Raw genomic sequence first — 20,734 nt, 5'->3', positions numbered from 1 at the left:
GTCACTAGCAATTCCCTTCTCACAGAAGCGAGTGAGTTTTAAAAAGATGGATTGGGCTCTCTTGTGGGGTGTGAGTGTGTGTGTTACAAGAAGCGTTTAGTATCTCCTGGCACTTGAACATAGAGTATAGCACCAGATTACTCTCAATGCAACTCTTTGGAGTTGACTGGATTTGTTTGAGCTCCAGTTTGAAAGGCTGTGCGTGTTCATGCTTGAGCGAGTGAGTGTGTGTGTTGCTGTGCATAAGAGAGGCTTTGGGCTAATGATAGCTAGCAGGAAGACTTTGTTTTCTGTCGTGCAGTGGTCCCACACAGTCTCTCAACTGGGAGGAAAGCGGGTGCCAGACTGAGCGTGAGCCTACCATCATTTGCTAGCAGACACGTTCTGCTTAGTCATGTGTCCTGTCACTATAGATACAAGAGTGTATTGTGGCTGTGTCCTCATACGACGGCTACCCTCGTAGAGATTGAAACAGGAAATTGTGCCCTGAGACATGACCGTTCTCTGATCTGTCGGCGAAGGACACACGGGCGATGCCTGCACGCCCAGTCACTTTGCTCATCTCATGCTTGGCAGCCGGTGACTCCCATTTGTCTTGTTTGCGAGTGATATACAGTACTAACTGGTACAGAGAGAAAGGAAAAAAGAGGCTTCGCTGTCTAGATCGTAAACAAGCGTTTGGCGGACTTGGTTAAATCGGGTTGGGTTTTCGCCTTCAGGTGCATTTGTGCGGTTGTTGTTTTCCTGTCTGGGTTTCCTGTGAAGGGGAGGTAAGAAGCTGTCGTTTCTGATGAAACGAGAGCGCTGAGGGCACGGATGGACAGGAAACTGCAGGGAATAAACACCGCTGGGAGCAAACGACATTCAGCCGACCAGATTGAATTAACCGAGAGGAGACGAGGAAGGGAGAGGATTGAAGAAGAGGGGAGGAAGAGTGGAGAAGACCTGGTGAGAGAAGAAGAGGATGAACGAAGAAGAAAGTGCCGGGTTGAAGTCACTGTGGAGAGAGAGAGAGAGAGAGAGAGAGAGAGAGAGAGAGAGAGAGAGAGAGAGAGAGAGAGAGAGAGAGAGAGAGAGAGAGAGAGAGAGAGAGAGAGAGGAGAGAGAGAGAGGTGTGAGGGTCTGGGGTGAGTGCCGAATGAGGGAGAGGAGATAGATAGAGGGAAGACTGTGGACCGGAGACTGTGGGGGGTGAAGCGTTAACTAAGCCAGTGCATGGAGAATAAGCTGCTCCTTGTTGCTTGGTGTGAGCGTGCCAGCTAGTCGGCCGGCAGCCAGCGAATGACTGAGTGCAGCACAGCAGCTCAACCCCATCCAGCCATAGTGCTGAACTGGCCTGGACACCACTGCTGCCTGCGAGTGACATGAAACAATGAAGGCACCATGGTTTGTCAGGGCTCTATCCATCTGTCCATCATAGATCTTTCCATATACAACCCAGCAAAGACACACACAACAGGCGCAGGGCCCGTGGGCACACACACACACGTGACCTTTAGTTCGGTGTCAGCTGCAGAGCTTGGCTTCTTGCATGTACTGTGTTCAGTGTGAAGGAGACATAGCAGTGTGTGTGTGAGTGTGTCCTCCTCCTCCTCGAGGCCTGGGGTTTGGCCGGAGATCAAGCGCCCCTCTGAAGCTTGGCCGAGGGAGGGACGTTTCAGCACCTTGGACAGAGCCCGCTCCCTGCGCCCTCTGGGCATTGGTAGAATCAGCAACCATGGACAGCGATAGAGAGAAAGCGAGAGAGAGAGAGAGAGAGAGAGAGGAGAGAGAGAAAGAGGAGAGAGAGAGAGAGAGAGAGAGAGAGAGAGAGAGAGAGAGAGAGAGAGAGGAGAGAGAAGGAGAGAGAGAGGAGAAGAGTCAGAAGGTACCAGAGGATGAATGCCACAATGGTTGAGAAAGACAGGGAGGGTACTAAAGAATTGAACCAATGCAACACACCTATCACATGACGCTGTCACAGCAACACACTGACGATGCAAGTTCTGTCATTACCCCCCTTTCACATTTCCTCTATCCGTACACATGACATCATGTCAGTCATCCCTTTGTCTCAAATGGGATTGGTGTGGAGTAAGCAGCCAGGACAGAGCAGGTGACTGAACAGTTGGCTCGGCTCCCAGAGGAATGATCGCAATGGTGTCCCGACCTTCAGACGGACTCCTCGTGTGAGGAGAAGAGCTGTCGTCCCGAACACGTGTCACGCTCTAAACGCTTTCGCTTCCAAAGCCGTCCGGCCGCCCGGTCAGAGTCGCACACGTCTCCGCGACGACGCTAGTCGTTTGGCGAGCGACAGTCGGCGGGATGCAGTTGCGGTACTTCAAGCGTGCCTAAACGCAGTCATCCTTCAGATGGTACTGCCATGTGTCCGTGTAGTGCCGTACTCAATGAACACGTGCGTTCTCTTTTCGTTTTCGGGGAACCGATATTGCTACTCTGTTCCACTTTTTCATTCTTCTGCTCTCTCCTTCTTTCCTTTCCTCTATCTTTCCCTCTACTGTCCTGGCCTGCTCTTTGTTCCTCCCCTTCCTTCATCCCTCCCTCCCTCTCGCTCCTCTCCTCAATCTCCGCCCCCCCAGCGGTTCAACTTTGTGTCACTTCCCACGGATGTCCTGGAGATCGAGGTGAAGGACAAGTTTGCCAAGAGCAGGCCCATCATCAAGCGCTTCCTGGGCAAGCTGTCCGTCCCTGTCCAGAGGCTGCTGGAGAAACACGCCATTGGGTAGGTGCACCTATCACTCAGTTCTGGCAGCCAATCGTTAAGGCCAGTCACCCATTGTCCCTCCCATGGCTGGCTGGATCTCCTATTATTAAACTGGGTTCTGCTTTATACATTTTTCTCCACTCTGTTCTCTTTCTTTCTCTCTGTGTCGTTCTTTCTCCCACTCTCTCTCTCTCTCTCTCTCTCTCTCTCTCTCTCTCTATCTCTCTCTCTCTCTCTCTCTCTCTCTCTCTCTCTCTCTCTCTCTCTCTCTCTCTCTCTATCTCTCTCCTCTCTCTCTCTCTCTCTCTTTCTCTCTGTCCCCTCTCTCCCTCTCTCCCACTCACTCTCTGCCCCCTCTCTCTTTCCCACTTTTCTCTCTCTCTCTCTCTCTCTCTCTCTCTCTCTCTCTCTCTCTCTCTCTCTCTCTCTCTCTCTCTCTCTCTCTCTCTCTCTTCTCTCTCTCTCTCTCTCCCTCTCTCCCACTCTATTTCTCTCTCTCTCTCTTCTCTCTCCCACTCTCTGTCTCTCTCTCCCGCTCCATCTCTCTCTCTCCCCCCTCTCCCTCCCCTCCCTCCCTCCTCTCCCTCTCTCTCTACAGGGACCCGTGTGGTGAGTTACTCCCTGGGTCGCAGGCTGCCTACAGACCACGTCAGCGGCCAGCTGCAGTTCCGCTTTGAGCTGACCTCCACCATCCACCCAGGTCTGTCCTCCTCTCCCCTCCACCTCCTCCTGCACGCTGCCTGCCGGGTCCTCCTGGGAGCCCCAGCCGTGCCTCCCTGGACACAGCCTAGTGCCTGGGACGGATGCAGACAGAGATTTGTAGCGGTTGCGTCTCAAACAGCTTACTCTCTGTGATTGAGACGGGCAATTAGGAGGCTTCCCCACATTTATCATATTAGTGTCATATCAGCTGGACAGGCTGTTGCTGGACACAAAGCAGTCCTTTGTGAAGAAAATTGCTTGCGGTGAAGGAAACTTGCCTCTGCATGTGACTGTGGAAATTGCGTTAATAATGTACACGTTGACCCGATCCTCCTGTGACCATGGTCCCTCTCTTGTGCCGTTGTCCCCCTCTCAGATGACGAGGACCTCTCCCTGGTCATGGAGCCAGTGGTCCCCGTGGTTCCAGATGACCCTCCAGAGGAGGAGAACCAAGACCCAGCCCTCCCTGACGACCTGCCCGACGACGACACCCTGAGCCTGGCCCGGACATGCCGGACCTGCCCCTGGATGAAGCCCCAGACCTGGAGCCCTGCTGCGTCGTGGCTCCGGCCTCCCCCGTAGAGGAGGCCCATCCTGGGGAGGTGGGTGAGGAGAAGTCCCCGGAGGAGCAGGGGGCCGTGGAGGAGGAGAGCACCATCCGGGAGGTGGAGGCCCCGACGGAACAAGGTACGGCTGGAGGAGAGATGGAGGAGGAAGAAGGAGGAGATGTGGGTGCAGAAGGGAATACAGAGGCGGGAGGAGAAGAGAGGAGGTGGGCGGTTGAAGAGGAGGAGATCCAGCCAGAGGTGATGCTCGAGGAGGGTGACGCGGAGGTGGAGGTGGACAGCGATGTTACAACGCTGGTCGAGGCTCCACTAGAGGGAGCTAGCGGGATCCAGCAGGAGGAGGTGCAGGGGGGAGGTGCAGGAGGTCGGAGGAGGAGGAGAAGGAGAAGAAGGGGAGGGCAGAGAGGGCGAGTCAGAGGCCCGGGGAGGGGCCGGGTGCGACTGCGCCTCCCGCGCCTCCTCCCCCTCCCCCTCCATGCGCAGCGCCCTGCGCCGGAAGAACCGGCCATGCTCGCTGCCCGTGTCCGAGCTGGAGACGGGGATCGCCTCGGCGTGCGGCGACCCGGAGACGCCGCGCACGCACTACATCCGCATCCACCACCTCCTCCACAGCCTGCCCTCGGCACGCCAGCGGCACGCCAGCCAGGACGAGGAGGAGGAGCCGGACGAGGGGGAAGGGCTCCCTCCCCACCCCCCGACACGGCCAGCCTCAAGACGGCCAAAGACGGAGATGAAGAGGAGGACGAGGAGGAGGATACCGCCCAGTCCCCTTCTCAGGTAGCGTGTAGGATGACCGGCGTCGACGCCGCGATTATCACGGAGCCTTCCGGTCTTCTAAACCAGCCTGAACAGAGCATGCTCATGAAAATTGGATTTATTTCATCCTCCCATTTCCGAGCAATGGGACACGACGGGAATGTACTCATCTAATTGACCTCTACCCCCTCTCCCTCCCTTCCCTCTGTCCCCTCCCCCCCTCTCTCCCCCCCCAGGTGCGGGCGTGCCCGGGCCCCTGCTGCAGAAGGGCTCTCCCCAGGAGCCTGTCCATCGAGCGTCTGTCCGAGCTCAACCAGCTCCTGGAGGGCGAGGGCGTCCGGGGGGCGCGGCCCGCGGGCCAGGAGGGCGAGAGGGGGCGGGCGGGGAGGCCAGCCGGGCAGCGTCTCCAGGCCCCCGGGGGGAGAGCTGAGTGCGAGCTGTGCGACAACTCCTGCTACAGCACGTCCTGCTACAGCACGTCCTGCTACAGCACGTCCTGCTACAGCAACTCGGGCTACGAGGGCCGCAACCGCTTCTGCAGCCACACGCGCCTCTCCTCCGTGGACAGCACGCGCCTCTCCGAGAGCACCGTGTTCTCCTCGCAGGAGGAGGACGAGGAGGAGAACAGCGCCTTCGAGTCGGTGCCCGACTCCGTGCAGAGCCCGAGGGCAGGGAGGCGGGGGGAGAGAGGGGAGAGGGCTGGACGGAGGAGGGGGGCGGAGAGAGCGGGGAGCCCGTGGCGGGCCCCAGCGACAGGAACGGAACAGGTGAGAGGCGTCGACGCCCGACCAGGTGAATGAGAGTGAGCCGGCACGGAGCGTTCGGAGTTGTGGTGTTTTTCTGCTCGTCACTTGCCGTGTGTGTGTGTGAACCTCGTTCGCCCCCCTCACCAGCAGCATGGCCGGCGGGGGCTGTTAGCGATGTTTGCGCGGACATCAGGTGTCACGCCGTTTCCCTTCCCCCCTAAACTGCCACATAGCTGACAGCTGTCAGTCTCGTTTTAATGATCACCCCCTCCCCCACCCCCTGTCTGACCCCATTGGCATCAAACTGAGACCCGCTGAGAGGAATACAAACACTAATTAGAGCCTAACCTTTTACAGGACAGCAGATTGACAAAAGGAACCATTGGCTCATGCTGTGTGTGTGTGTGTGTGTGTGTGTGGGGGGGGGGGGTTCTGCTCAGTGAGATCTCATTTGTTTGTGTGCTCGCCCCTTTCACAAAAGCCATCAGGTGACCGTGTGACCTTTTCTGAACACCACACATACACATTCTGGCCACCGGGGTTGAGGGCAAAGGTAACTGTGACCTCCGAGGTGAGAGGTGGATGCGGAGTGTGTTGGTCACACAGACAATGCTGTTAACAAAGTTGTTAGGGGGGGATAACAATGGTCCTAGTGTTCAGGTCCTGAGCCAGCCATCTGCTGGAGGATTTTGTTTTGTTCCTGAGCTGGTTTAAACATCAGAATAGAAGGATGGGTTTGGGTGACTTGCTTTTTTTCAGGTTCAGGTTTCGTCTCTCTTCTCTCTCTCTCTTCTCTCTCTCTCTCTTCTCTCTCTCTCTCTTCTCTCTCTCTCTCTCTCTCTCTCTCTCTCTCTCTCTCTCTCTCTCTCTCTCTCTCTCTCTCTCTCTCTCTCTCTCTCTCGCTCTCTCTCTCTCTCTCTCTCTCTCTCTCCTCTCTCTCTCTCTCTCTCTCTCTCTCTCTCTCTCTCTCTCTCTCTCTCTCTCTCTCTCTCTCTCTCTAATATCAGGAAGAGCCTCTCCCTCTTTTGGCTCAGCACAGCTTATCCATCCTCCAAGCAGTACCTACAGTACATGTTGACTCTCATTAGCAGTTAGGGGAAATGTAGGTCACCCAGCTATGCTAAAAAAAACAGATTTGATGGTTTCTGTTTTTTTCCTGCCTCTATCAGCAAACTGGGAGACTCCATACTGCCACTCTTCTCAGAGCATTCATGTCCATCTCTCTGTCTCACTTCAAAGTTACCGCCGTCTAATTAGAACACAAGGGTGAGACGTGTTATTCTGAGCTGGTGTCACCTAGGTAATTGGTTATCTGGTTGTAACACAGCAGGTTATTATGGGATGTCAGAGGAGAACAGGTTCAGGACAATTTGTCGTTTGAACATTACAGTTAATGTCTATAGATTCTTTGAAAATCGTTTTGGCCTTGTTATCGTCATTGAATGTAGACAAATGAAGAGGAGCACAATACACCCTGTATACAGAATGTGTGTGTGTGTGCGCACGTGTGTGTGTCCTAGCTAACATTGGTTTCTTTGTTTACTGCTGAGTGCTCAACTGTTGGGTCTAACTAACATTTCAAATACTCAGAATGTCCTGTGTGCAGTCACACACACACACACACACTCATGCAAACCCTGCTGTGCAGCAGGCAGGCAGGCAGGCAGGCAGCTAGGATGGGTTGCTGTGTTTACTTCTTGCTTTGAGAAGAGGACATAATTGACACCCAACCAGAGAGGGGGAAGAGAGGGGAGAGAGAGAATAAATGAAGAGGGATCACTTTCAGACAGTACACACAAACACTCACAGTCACACTAGCAGCATTCTCAATGGGCTGAGAGAAGCTTCCAGAAATAACCTGGGATTATTTGGTTTCACTGGACCAGTGGAGCAGGTAGGTACTGGCAGGCTTGGAGCTGAAGGCAGGCAGGTACAGACAGGCAGGTACAGACAGGCAGGTACAGACAGGCAGGTACAGGCAGGCAGGTACAGGCAGGCAGGTACAGACAGGCAGGTACAGACAGGCAGGTACAGGCAGGCAGGTACAGACAGGCAGGTACAGACAGGCAGGTACAGGCAGGCAGGTACAGACAGGCAGGTACAGACAGGCAGGTACAGGCAGGCAGGTACAGGCAGGCAGGTACACACAGGCAGGTACAGGCAGGCAGGTACAGACAGGCAGGTACAGACAGGCAGGTACAAACAGGCAGGTACAGGCAGGCAGGTACAGACAGGCAGGTACAGACAGGCAGGTACACACAGGCAGGTACAGGCAGGCAGGTACAGGCAGGCAGGTACAGACAGGCAGGTACAGACAGGCAGGTACACACAGGCAGGTACAGGCAGGCAGGTACAGACAGGCAGGTACAGGCAGGCAGGTACACACAGGCAGGTACAGGCAGGCAGGTACAGACAGGCAGGTACAGACAGGCAGGTACACACAGGCAGGTACACACAGGCAGGTACAGACAGGCAGGTACAGACAGGCAGGTACAGACAGGCAGGTACAGACAGGCAGGCAGGTACAGACAGGCAGGTACAGACAGGCAGGCAGGTACAGACAGGCAGGCAGGTACAGGCAGGCAGGTACAGGCAGGCAGGTACAGACAGGCAGGTACAGACAGGCAGGCAGGTACAGGCAGGCAAGTACAGACAGGCAGGTACAGACAGGCAGGTACAGACAGGCAGGCAGGTACAGGCAGGCAGGTACAGACAGGCAGGTACAGACAGGCAGGTACAGACAGGCAGGTACAGACAGGCAGGCAGGTACAGACAGGCAGGTACAGGCAGGCAAGAACAGGCAGGGAGAGGCAGGCAGGTACAGGCAGGCAAGAACAGGCAGGGAGAGACAGGCAGGCCTGATTTATTTCCCTTCATCATCCCAAGGAAAGCCATCCAGCGCATCACCAGTGTGGAAGGGACTCTTCAGACCTCCTGCAGGGAAAACAGCAGGCTTTTAGCCTCTGATTCTTCCGCTCTAGATCACACCCATCACCCAGGGTTCGGATAAGAAAGAAACATCTCCATGTCATATATCTGATATGGCTTTTTATCAAATATATGTGCTGGGAAAACGATTGCTTTTACCCCTGTAAAAACAACCTCCATTTCCTTGTCCCAGGTGACATCTCAATACTCTAAAGGGGCTTCCTTCCCTTGATTCCTTCCCTTTCTCTGCGATGACGCGAGAAAACAATGGAATGGTGCAAGCAAGTGTACAGTGGTCATGGCTGCGCGATACACCTTTCACCATCCCTATGTTTGCTGATCAGAGTATGTGAAGGGGAGAGGAGACAGAGGAGAGTGTGCCATCTGAGACTATTGAGACATGCCCTCCATGCTGGTTTCTCCCATGTCTGTAGGCCCCTATTCCGCGTCACCATGCTGTTACCATCCAGTCAACCATGCTCCAGCCATGAGACCCGACCCCAACCATTACCCCACTGTGGATGAGCCCTTGCCTCCAAGTAAGACATCCTCTGTCATCCGCATCCCTCATCCCTGCTTTCTTTTGCGTGTCCCCGACTCATTTGCGTGAATTCAGATTAATTTGCCTCCAGTGTGGAAACGACACACATCCATCAGGGTAAGTACTTTTCCATCTCTTTCCCTCCGTTCCATCCACTTCCTCCCTCTGTTGGTCCCTTGGCGGGGTAAGGGTTAAGCGGGCGTGTCAGGGATCTGTGGCTGTCACAGTGAGAGGTTCTCTGGGGGTTGTTTACTGCTGTGGCTCTGGCAGTGTTGGACCTCGACCCTGCAGATACAACCAACACCCAGTTACATTATCTCACACCATCATCACACCACTAACCACCCCCCATCCCCCCCCCCTCTCTGACACACTGTTACCATAGCGATGGGCCGTCGGGGAGGGCAGAGCAGGGATGGCGGTCTATATTTATATCGATGGGGGGTTGATTGCTCTCACGGTATTGACGCGTGGCGCGTGGCCTCCCGTTGCCTGTAGGACTACAAGACTACAAGTCCCAGTGATGTCTTTGGCACACAAGCTGTGGGTCCAGATAGATTTGGCTCGTAGTGCTTTCAAGTTGGTCCTACAGAGGCTGTTGTGAACATGTCACCCGACCAGTTGAGCTTGGGAAGGCTAATCTAGGACAGGATAGGCTTAAATCTGATAGATAAATAGTTCAGGGAAAGTTCTAGGTTAGGATAGGATATGTTTTATTGGTATTTGGATAGGCTGGGATAGGCTTAGGCCAAAAACCTTTTTTATAACATCTAAATGCTATGATCCCCCCTATAAGAAGGGGTATGGATGGAAATGCAGTTTTGAAACATGGTTCACAAGATACCTGTGAAATGAAACCATATCGAGAATGTATTGTGCACAGTCCAGAAACAAAGTTAGAACAAAAGATCAATGTCACGCTTGTGCATTTCGTTGGTCGTCTCCCCCAGTAAAGAGACACCTTGCCTATTTTCAGCGGAAGCTCATCCTATTGTTCGGTAGTGCTGGGCTGCGCTGGTCAGTATTGATATTGGGAGTTGGTGCAATGTCACAGCAACAGGACTGCTGAGCTGTGTCGTAGCTCTATAGGGTGGGCAGCCTCTCCAACTGCTAAAAATAGACCCCAAAAACCTAGTCAGCAGGGAGTTGAATGTGCTGGTGGGGGAGGTTTGACAGCTTCTGATAGGCTGCCGTGTCGTGCCAAGAGGGGAAACTGCTTCCTGCCTTTTAGGAAAAACCACGGGAAGAGGATTATGGGAAGTGTTGTTTTTTAAGGATGGAATGAACATGGGTATAATACTCACACTTTTTTATTGTGAAATGCATTGGTATGCATCCTGCATTTATAGCAAGCACACACACACACACACACACTGGATTTCCATGGTTCATATCCGTCTCTCCGGGGTGTGTAACTAGAGCCAGGCAGGGAAGTGCTCTATGTGTGTGTGTGTGGGCACGCGCCTGTGTGTGTGTGTGTGTGTGTTTGACTCCCGACAGAAGGCACACTAACCCTGAGGGAATCATATCTTCCCCTTCACGTCTGTGAGCCCAGAAAACCCCTGCGATCAAGGACAGACGGAGAGAGGGATGTCTGAGAGGAGAGGAAGGAAAGGACGAGGAGAGAGAGAGAGAGAGAGAGAGAGAGAGAGAGAGAGAGAGAGAGAGAGAGAGAGAGAGAGAGAGAGAGAGAGAGAGAGAGAGAGAGAGAGAGAGAGAGAGAGAGATGGAGTGATAGAGGGAAACCCTGTAAACACCCTTGTCCTTTCAGTTTGCCAACAATGTTGACTTCCAACGCCCATGTGACAACAGAGCCCCTAGTCTCTCACCACAGTCCCTGTACGTTACCCTGTGCTGAATATTGATGATGGTGCCTGCTTACGGACTCCTTCTGAATCGATATGTTAATGCCGCGTCGTAATCTCACCGTGCGTGACGTCTGACTGCTTCCTGTGGCGGCAGACTGGGAGGCGCGCATCGACAGCCACGGGCGAGTCTTCTACGTGGACCACGTCAACCGCACCACCTCCTGGCAGAGGCCCAGCCACGCCCCCAAATGCTCTGGCCTCCATCGCTCCAACTCCACCCACCAGATGGAACAGCTCAACCGCAGGTGAGACGGAGGGCGGGGTGGACAGAGGAGGAAGGGGGAGAGGCGAGCAGGAAGGAAGGAAGGAGAGATGGAGAAGAGAGATGGAGAGGATGAGGAAGAGAGAAGGAAGGGATGGATGGAGAGGATTAACAGCAGAGCGAGTGCGTGTGGGTGTGTGTGTGTGTGTGTGAGAGAGAGAGAGAGAGAGAGAGAGAGAGAGAGAGAGAGAGAGAGAGAGAGAGAGAGAGAGAGAGAGAGAGAGAGAGAGAGAGAGAGAGAGAGATTGATGTGTATCGGAGAAGTTGTGTGAGAGAACAGGGAAGTCCACCAATGTATTTGTTGTTGACGCTGAATCACTTGGAATACTGTGTTGTCCTGCCACCTGGTGGACAAGCACGGAGCTGCAGTCTGAAAACCCTTGCCCACAGAGTGGACGCAGGGCAGCACTGACATCTGGTCACATCAAATGTGCTGAGCTGCGTTGCTAGCCATGTCAGACTGAAGCCTCACCTTGTTGACACAATCCTCCATCCTCTTAGCGGACATCTTTAGCATATTCCTATCATCGTAGCACCACTTGCGATGGCCTCTGCAGTGTCCATGTGCTCAAAGTCACCTGGGGATACTGGTGGAGCTAGTGGTGGAGGTTTGAAGTGTTATTTCACAGACATCTGCTCATTTCGATGCAGATGCAGGATAGGCTCCTAGCTAGCATGGTAACGTCTTAGATGTTCTTCGCAAACGGTCGTTGGTAATTGGGTTATATGGCCTATAGCCTACTTAATGCCAGCTTGCTAATCATAATGTGGGTAAATAACCTCACAAACGGAGCCCATTATTGCTTGCACCCACGTGTATTTAACAGAATGTTTTTTAGCTTTAGTCACACACACACACTTTCAATTATGTACCAAATTGGTTTGCTTGGGCGCAGCGTGCCTCTGAAAGGATAAGTGTCTCCTGGGTTCTTGTTAAGATGGAGTATCATTGAACCACATTAGATTCAGGACACACACTTCTCACCACGCTCCCGGTCCCCTCCGGTGACCTCGTTCTCCAGTCCTGGCGGACCACGCAGAGGACGTGGTCACGAAGCCAGATCACATCCGATGCTCTGAAGGCACTCAGGGAATCCCTGCTAGGGGTTGTCTTTATGACCGCAACAGAGAGAGATTACGAAAGGCTCGGACGAACTGTTGTGCTGCAAATCCTGCAAGCCTTTCTTTAACCGGCTCGCTGAGCCCCCTAATCTAGGGACACCCTTTCCTGACAGTGATGTAATTTCCACCCCCGTTCCCCCCCCCCACACACACACACCGTGCAGGTACCAGAACATTCAGAGGACAATGGCGACCGAGGAGGATTGTGGGAGTCGTAGGCTGGAGAGGAGTGGCAGTACAGATACCGAGGCGGACTCGCCGCCCCTGGCCATCGGTAAGTACCTGCAGCCAGGATCACAGCCCGTTCTCTTATTAGGGACGTGGGGGATTGCTTCTGGGCGGGTGCCACTGTGTGTCTGTGTCTCTGGGCGTGACCTCCACGTTCCTGTCCTGTCCTGTCACCCAGAGCCCAGGAGAGAGGGCCCGTCCTCCCCTGTCAGCAACCAGAAGATCACCCTGCTCCTGCAGTCTCCGGCCGTCAAGTTCATCACACACCCAGAGTTCTTCACCGTCCTCCACGCCAACTATGTGAGTCTTCGTTCTGTTCCTGTCTTCCCTGCCGACCTTACGAATCTCAGGATGAAGGATGTTCACTCTGCTTGCATGACACTCACTTTTGGATTTCCTTCCGCTTTCGTTGTTGGTTCACATTATTTTCACCTTGTCATACTGTGTAGGTCCTAAGCTATCTGCTGATCTATTAATAGAGTCTGATTATCGATCGCCCTGGGCTCGCCGCAGCCCCCTGTCACAGCTGGGAGATTGGTAGCGCAGATTTGGCGTGACCTGTCAACAGAGAGGTGATGACAGGAAGTGATGTCACGTGCGTTCGCTTCGAGAGCCAGTGAATTAACGGCGCTGCATTTTTTTCTTGTTTATACATTAATTGACAAGCTGCAGAGTTATGAGTCAGATAACCTTTCAAAATGTGTGTGTGTGTGTTAATTATCCCCCTGTGGTACAATTAATCAGCCGACGGGCCAATACAACTTCAGCGCACAATCAGTAATCAGTAATTACAATAATAACAGTAAACCAAAACAGACCATTTCTCTCTCCCCCCTCCCTTCATATCTCCCTCTCTCTCCCTCCCTCCACATCTTCCTCCACATCTCTACCCCTCCCTCCCCATCTCTCTCCCCCTCCCTCCCTCCCTCCCTCTCCATCTCTCTGTTCCAGGGAGCCTACAGGATATTCACCAACAGCACCTGTCTGAAGCACATGATCCTGAAGGTGCGCCGCGATGCCCGGAACTTTGAGCGCTACCAGCACAACCGCGACCTCGTGGTCTTCCTCAACAAGTTTGCCGACACGCAGCTGGAGCTGCCCAGAGGCTGGGAGATCAAGACTGACCCGCAGGGGAAGGTGGGCTCTGTTCTACTACCATCCCGACCCATGATGACCTATGACCCTGGTCTGTCTAGATACAGAGGTCTTACAGTGTATCAGAAGAGTAGGTTTCATCATACAAAATCTGTCCCTCCCCCACTTTTTAAGTAAGAACTTAAAGGCCTCATCCTCAGTGTTTAAAAAAAACTGTTTTGGTACAACTTCTCACCTCAGCACCCTAAAGACCTGTTTTTCCTGTTGCACTCCAGTCGTTCTTTGTGGACCACAACAGCCGCGCGACCACCTTCATCGACCCACGCATCCCCCTGCAGAACGGCCGCCTGCCCAACCACCTGACCCACAGACAGCACCTGCAGAGGCTCCGCAGCTACAGCGCCGGAGAGGTCAGCACACAGCCCGTCTAACAGCCATGAAGCTTTTCAGCCAATCAGAATGGAGAACATGCAGAACAGAAACGGATCACGGTTGTTTGTCCCGACTGTCTAGGCCTCGGAAGTGTCCAGGAGTCGAGGGGCTGCTCTGTTGGCCAGGCCAGGAAACAGCCTGGTAGCAGCTATACGCAGCCAGTACCACCCTGACTCTGTACCCCTAGGTACACCATGTGAGTACTATTGAACTACATTACCCAGAACCACCAGGGGCAAAGATTAGCAAACAGCCTGGTAGAAGCTATACGCATCCAGTACCACCCTGACTCTATACCCCTATTGTTAAACTACATAACCCAGAACCACCAAGGGTAAATAAACCAGGAAACAACCTGGCAACACACTATTTATGCCTCGGTACACTCTGTGAGTGTAAGATTAACTTCATACAGAACCTTGGTTGACACTACAAACAGACAGAGAAATATAGAAACTGGTAACATTTCGCACATACTGTAGCAAACCATGAGACATAATTACCCCTCTCATTATTGCTGTCTGTGCATAATTAGTCAGTAGACTGACAGTTGAAAGTATAACATGAAGTGTAGCGTGTGCGCCATTCAACCAAGATATCGGAGACAGAACTGTGATGAAAGTCTAGCTCCAAACCACGGACCACAGCTTGTGTCAGTGGAGTCTCTGTGGTTTAGAACTTGGATACTGTGAGTTTCGACCATACACTCACCATCCACGCACACGCACGCACACACACACACACACACACACTCAAAACACACTGGAAGGCCACAAGAATGTCCTGCTTTGCTGCATCCTCCTCCCTTTCTCCTCCTTTCCTCTTCATACTTCTGCTTTCCTCCTCCCATGATCCTTCTCATCCATCCTCTCCCCCCCGTCCTCCCTCTTTCCGAGGTGGGTTGTGGGTAGTGGTGTTTGAGCAGAGCGGCCCAGCTGTAATTACATGTGTAAAAGCCACAGCATGCCTGTCCTCCTCTCAGCCGCGGCAGGGAGGAGAGAGAGATGACTGCTGTCTGACACCACCCTCTTCTCCCTGCCGGGTTCAAGGGGGTTGTTTCCAGCTCGACTCCACTCAGACGTGGGCAGTTTGGGTTGTTAGGGGTGGAAGTGATGAGACGGATTTCAGGAGGCAGGATGGTGAAGTGTCGCTTGAACCACTAGTGTTGAATTTGAAAGCATGGTGGGACTATGGTTTTCATGCGCTCAACTTATTTAGTTGTTAGACTACTGATGTTTCCAGAATAGAGCAATCATATTTTTTATTGTGCTTTGTAATATGTGTGTGTATGGATTTTGAATGAACGCTTTCAAGTGGTAAAGGAGGATATGTCTGTCATTTCTGTAGAAAACTCCAGAGTCAGGAAACAGAAATTCTTATATATACTTCATTTTGGATCTATCTAGCAGAGCGAGAGAGAGCAGAGCAGAGCGAGAGAGAACAGAGCGAGAGAGAGCAGAGCAGAGCGAGAGCAGAGCAGAGCGAGAGAGCAGAGCGAGAGAGAGAGACGTGTGTGGATGTCTGGAGAGCCTCGAGAGGAAGAAAGAGAAAGAAGAAGAGTCGTAAAGAGATAACAAAAGGAAACAAGAGAGAGACGGAAAGAACGTCTGCCGCATGAGCGAGCCTGGGCCTAGAACACTGCCATATTGATCAGATCCTGTCTGCCACTGTGTAGTGCATGGCCCGGGGGCTCACAGCATCAGATACTAGTGTCTGTGTTTCTGCCCGTCACTCCCCGCAGCGTACAACGACAAGATCGTGGCGTTCCTCCGCCAGCCCAACATCTTCGAGCTGCTCCAGGAGAGACAGCCGGGCCTCGTCAGGAACCACGTGCTGAGGTAACCCTGGAACCCACCTCCTGACCCCTCGACGGGGTTCTGTCTGCTTCCGATGGGCTGGAAGGGTACGGTGGGATAGGGGGCACAGCAGTGCGACTATGGGACGGGTGTGCGTGCATCAGGACAGATCTCGAACGATACTCTGTGTAGCTGTCAATCTCTATAACCGTCATAGGCATCAAATTTCCAGAGACAGAGAGAGAGAGAGAGAGAGAGAGAGAGAGAGAGAGAGAGAGAGAGAGAGAGAGAGAGAGAGAGAGAGAGAGAGAGAGAGAGAGAGTGAAAGAGAGAGTGAAAGAGAGAGTGAAAGAGAGAGTGAAAGAGAGAGTGAAAGAGAGAGTAAGAGAGAGTGTGTGTGTGTAAGAGAGAGAGAGAGAGAGAGAGAGAGAGAGAGAGAGAGAGAGAGAGAGAGAGAGAGAGAGAGAGAGAGAGAGAGAGAGAGAGAGAGAGAGAGAGAGAGAGAGAGAGAGAGAGAGAGAGAGAGAGAGGGATGGTGGTAACAGCCAGGGCCTCCTAATTGCAGGGTGGTGCTGTTTGGTTAGCTTTGAGCGCTAACTCTACACAGGAGGTGTTGAAGCCGATCGTTATCTTAAAAGCATTCCACAACACTAGCTAATCTAGTTCCACTCAATCAGGCGCAAAGTGCATTGTTGAACCAACATTCCAGCGTAGTTGAGCTTTTCAGCTGTGATTTTGACAGATCACGCGACGGGGCTGAGAATGGTCTACAGCCCAGAACCAGAAAAGGTCCACTGCCATTTCCAGGCTGTAGCATTTCTAGGTCATTAGATAGTTCTTCAGACACAAAAGGATGAATATGTGCTGCCATTGGTCAAATTGAGCAACCGCTCTCTGTATGTTGACCAATCAGGGAGAAGATTCACTACATTCGAACTGAGGGCACTCAGGGGGTGGAGAAGCTGTCATGTGATGCAGACCTGGTCATCCTTCTGAGGTAGGATTGGTTGCTGGGCAGATTTGACCCAACATCTCTCTCTGATGAATTCTGCTGTAAAGTTGGGACTGTGAACTCTGTGTAGCCTAGAATGGCATTGACTCTGCTTGTCTTGTTTTTGGTGTTCCTCCTCCAGCCTGTTTGAGGAGGAGATCATGTCCTATGTCCCGCCCCAGTCCTTCCATCCTGGGTACAGCTTCTCCCCTCGCTGCTCTCCCGCCTCCTCGCCTCAGAACTCTCCAGGTACCATACACCCCTCCACCAATCACCTTCCTCTTCGCTGAGCAGCCAACCAATCACGTTCCTCTTCACTGGCCAGCCTGCCGATGACCTTTCTCACGACTGGGAAAAGCCAGGGCCTCAGCCATGCCTTACTGACCCTTCTAAGTACCCCCAACCTATAGTGCTTCTCCACAACATCTGAAGCAGAGCGTATGGATCTCAGCAGATCCTCTCACATGCAGCGCCCCTTCAGGAATATGTCAGTCTACTCCATAACAAAACACCGCACTGACAAACACTTCTACACACACACACACACACACACACAGCCGGGTTATCATCCCAGGCCTTGCCCTAATGAGCCGCCCTGCTCGAGGAGATGATGAGGGTCTGCCTGGGTAGCCATTATCCTCGTTATTATTCTCATTATCACTGACAAAAGGAGACAGGCGTTGGGGCTATTAATGGAACACCTCAATGGCCTCCACAGCACAAGGCTGGGGTTGCAATGGTGCTCTATTCCCACCCCCCAACCCCCCCACCCCCCCCACCCCCCCCCCGCATCCCCCTTTTGTCTCTGTCAAACGTGACCTCGAAAAACCGCCCGACAGGAATGATGATTGGCTCAGTTGCGGCGTGATAGTTAGCAGAGAACCTGAACAAGGAGGAAGTGCATGTGAATGCTTTGTTTCATCCCTCGCCGGGGAAGGCTGCTACCGGCCCATGCTTTATGGATGTCAGGGTTTTAGTTTGATCCTGAAACAGGGTGCGTTTAAGATCCATGTGCAGCTGACCCACTCTGTGTGTGTGTGTGTCTACGTGTGCGTGTCCGTATGTGTGTGTCTGCGTGTGTCTGTGTGTGTGGGTGTGTGTGTGTCTACGTGTGTGTGTCTGTATGTGTGTGTCTGCGTGTGTCTGTGTGTGTGTGGGTGTGGGTGTGTGTGTGTGTGATGGCAGGCTTACAGAGGGCCAGAGCTCCTGCCCCGTACCGCAGAGACTTTGAAGCCAAACTGCGTAACTTCTACAGGAAGCTGGAAGCCAAGGGCTACGGCCAGGGACCGGGAAAGATCAAGTAAGCGCGGCCGTGTGTGCGGCCGTGTGTGCGTGCGTGTGTGCGACCGTGTGTCTGTGTGATTATGTGTGTGTGTGCACCCGCGTGGATGTGTGTGTATGCGTGCGTCTGTGTGTGTGTGTGTGTGTGTGTGTGTGTGTGTGTGACGTTGCTGAGGGCTCCTGGGTGTGTTCCAGGCTGATCGTGAGGAGGGACCACCTGCTGGAGGGCACCTTCAACCAGGTGATGGCCTACTCCCGCAAGGAGCTGCAGAGGAACAAGCTCTACGTCACCTTCCTGGGAGAGGAGGGGTGAGCCTGCCTGCCCCTCAGAAACACGCCAACACCACCAGATTAGCAGATACATGCAAACACCACTAATAAATAATACAAATAAAGCTGTTTCCTGCTTATCTTGCCCTTAATGAGGCTGCTAGAGATTGGGATGATTGATTATTGATGATAAGTGTTCTACCATGTTCAAATAGTATTGATTTACTGATGTGCTTGTCATTTGTGTGTATTGGTAAATAGTTAACAGATGTGGGATGCTTCTCCTCTCTCCAGGTTGGACTACAGTGGTCCTTCTAGAGAGTTCTTCTTCCTGCTCTCCCAGGAGCTCTTCAACCCGTACTACGGCCTCTTTGAGTACTCGGCCAATGACACCTACACCGTCCAGATCAGCCCCATGTCGGCCTTCGTGGAGAACCATCTGGAATGGTGAGGGGGCCGTCATTCTACAACGTTCTTATTTCCAGGCTTCTCATCGTGCTCTTCCATTATGATTGTCATCGGTTGGATAGCACGTGGTCTGAGAGGGTTTTGATTCTTGCCGTGTTTCCTGTGTTTCGGGTCAGGTTCCGGTTCAGCGGCCGTATCCTGGGCCTGGCCCTGATCCATCAGTACCTTCTGGACGCCTTCTTCACGAGGCCCTTCTACAAGGGCCTGCTCAGACTGTGAGAACATGGACCACCACAAGCCTTCATTCTTCTGGCACTCTCCTTTGTGCTCTCTCTCTCCCTCTTTCTCTTCCGTACATCGCTTTCTCACCCTCTCTCTTTCTCCGTCTCTCTTTCTCTCTCCTTCAATTGATCTCACCCTCTCTTTCCTCTTTATCTCACCCTCCCCTCTCACTCCTCCTGATCTCCGAGTGTGCGTTTCCCCGTCTCCGCAGGGCGACAGATCTCAGTGATCTGGAGTACCTGGACGAGGAGTTCCACCAGAGCCTGCAGTGGATGAAGGACAACGACATCACGGACATCCTGGACCTCACCTTCACCGTCAACGAGGAGGTGTTTGGACAGGTAGGTCTGCCAAGCTGCCCTCCAGCTCCCCGAGCTCTGAGGTTCAACAGGCCTCGGTGAAGCCCAGCACAGCTAGATATGTTGTTTACTTACATGTCTAACCTGAATAGTGTCGCAAAACAGTTCCTGGATTCCGGACGCCACGTTTTGTCTGTCTCCCTGGTCGTTCACGTCCTTCTGCCGTCCTGTCCGGCGTATCGTCGTGTGACATCATTTCCTGTGGCAGGTGACGGAGCGCGAGCTGAAGTCAGGCGGCTCCAACCTGCAGGTGACGGAGAAGAACAAGAAGGAGTACATCGAGCGTATGGCCAAGTGGAGGGTGGAGAGAGGGGTGGTGCAGCAGACCGAGGCTCTGGTCAGGGGCTTCTACGAGGTAAACACACACACGCACTCACACACACACACGCATCAGGGCGCACGCCACACATGCCCAGCTGACCCCCTCACGCCCTTCCCCCCAGGTGGTGGACTCCAGGCTGGTGTCTGTGTTTGACGCCAGGGAGTTGGAGCTGGTCATCGCTGGCACGGCGGAGATCGACGTCAGTGACTGGAGAACGAACACAGAGTACAGGGGAGGTATGTCACTCTGGGGGGGACAGAGATAACCTCTGAGATGACTGGATGAGATATGGGAGTAGCTGAATTGCAAAGAGATGGACACAGATCCTGGCTTCTTTTTCTCTTTCGAGCTCTTTCTGCCCTCTTTGCGCCTTTCACACGAGTTAATCATCCGTTCAATTTCCCCCCTCCTCCTTCCCCCTCTTGCTGTCCGCCCCAGGTTACCACGACAGCCACATCGTAATCAGGTGGTTCTGGGGCGCCGTGGAGCGCTTCAACAACGAGCAGAGGCTCCGCCTCCTCCAGTTTGTCACGGGGACTTCCAGCGTCCCCTACGAGGGCTTCGCCGCCCTGCGGGGCAGCAACGGCCTGCGGAGGTTCTGCATCGAGAAGTGGGGGAAGGTCACCTCCCTGCCCAGGTAGCAGCAGCCACACGCAGCACTCCACCCCCTGGTGGCGTGGTGGTGGTATAGCAGGTCCCTACTCAACCGGACTTAATGTATTACAGTAACTCGTTGCCCAGGGATACTCTGGGATCCAGTTTTAGAAAAGCTTTTGGCAGAAATATATTATTTGACTGTCCCTTCAATGATCTGCCAATGAGTCGGGAAGTGGATAAAAGTCACTCTTTTAACAGGGGTTAGTAACACAGTGCTGCATAGGAGGGGTGCAGCTGGGGGGAGCTGGAAGGCTAGTTCTAGTAGGGTACTATCCAGGGTGCTAGCGTGCAGTCACCTGTTTTCCGTGTGAATAGAGAGCTGTAATTGGATGAGGACGTGGCAGAACTACAATAAATGTTTGTGCCAAGGCTGGTTTCCCAAAGCTTGTGTTGATGTAGTGGTCAAAAAAAAGAAAAG

The 20,734-nt window shown here is 53.2% G+C and overlaps 1 protein-coding gene across 1 annotated transcript in view; it reads left to right on the top strand.

Annotated features, from left to right (window-relative positions):
- The window catches only part of LOC134035350 (E3 ubiquitin-protein ligase HECW1), a 34,771-nt gene that overhangs the window by 10,175 nt on the left and 3,862 nt on the right, over positions 1 to 20,734 (top strand). The window contains 24 exon segments of the mRNA XM_062480348.1: positions 2,580 to 2,742; positions 3,303 to 3,404; positions 3,783 to 3,984; positions 4,375 to 4,700; positions 4,703 to 4,749; positions 4,965 to 5,520; positions 8,837 to 8,941; positions 10,906 to 11,056; positions 12,360 to 12,469; positions 12,602 to 12,723; positions 13,375 to 13,560; positions 13,794 to 13,928; positions 14,032 to 14,146; positions 15,692 to 15,788; positions 16,660 to 16,743; positions 16,880 to 16,986; positions 17,923 to 18,037; positions 18,214 to 18,327; positions 18,583 to 18,735; positions 18,873 to 18,971; positions 19,190 to 19,319; positions 19,546 to 19,692; positions 19,781 to 19,895; positions 20,098 to 20,296. Coding sequence (XP_062336332.1) covers positions 2,580 to 2,742; positions 3,303 to 3,404; positions 3,783 to 3,984; positions 4,375 to 4,700; positions 4,703 to 4,749; positions 4,965 to 5,520; positions 8,837 to 8,941; positions 10,906 to 11,056; positions 12,360 to 12,469; positions 12,602 to 12,723; positions 13,375 to 13,560; positions 13,794 to 13,928; positions 14,032 to 14,146; positions 15,692 to 15,788; positions 16,660 to 16,743; positions 16,880 to 16,986; positions 17,923 to 18,037; positions 18,214 to 18,327; positions 18,583 to 18,735; positions 18,873 to 18,971; positions 19,190 to 19,319; positions 19,546 to 19,692; positions 19,781 to 19,895; positions 20,098 to 20,296 — 3,680 coding nt within the window.

This window comes from Osmerus eperlanus, chromosome 15 (assembly GCF_963692335.1).
Source record: "Osmerus eperlanus chromosome 15, fOsmEpe2.1, whole genome shotgun sequence".
In the NCBI taxonomy this organism is placed as follows: domain Eukaryota; kingdom Metazoa; phylum Chordata; class Actinopteri; order Osmeriformes; family Osmeridae; genus Osmerus; species Osmerus eperlanus.
Note: the sequence above shows the minus strand (reverse complement) of the source record. Positions and strands in the feature narration are given on the sequence as shown.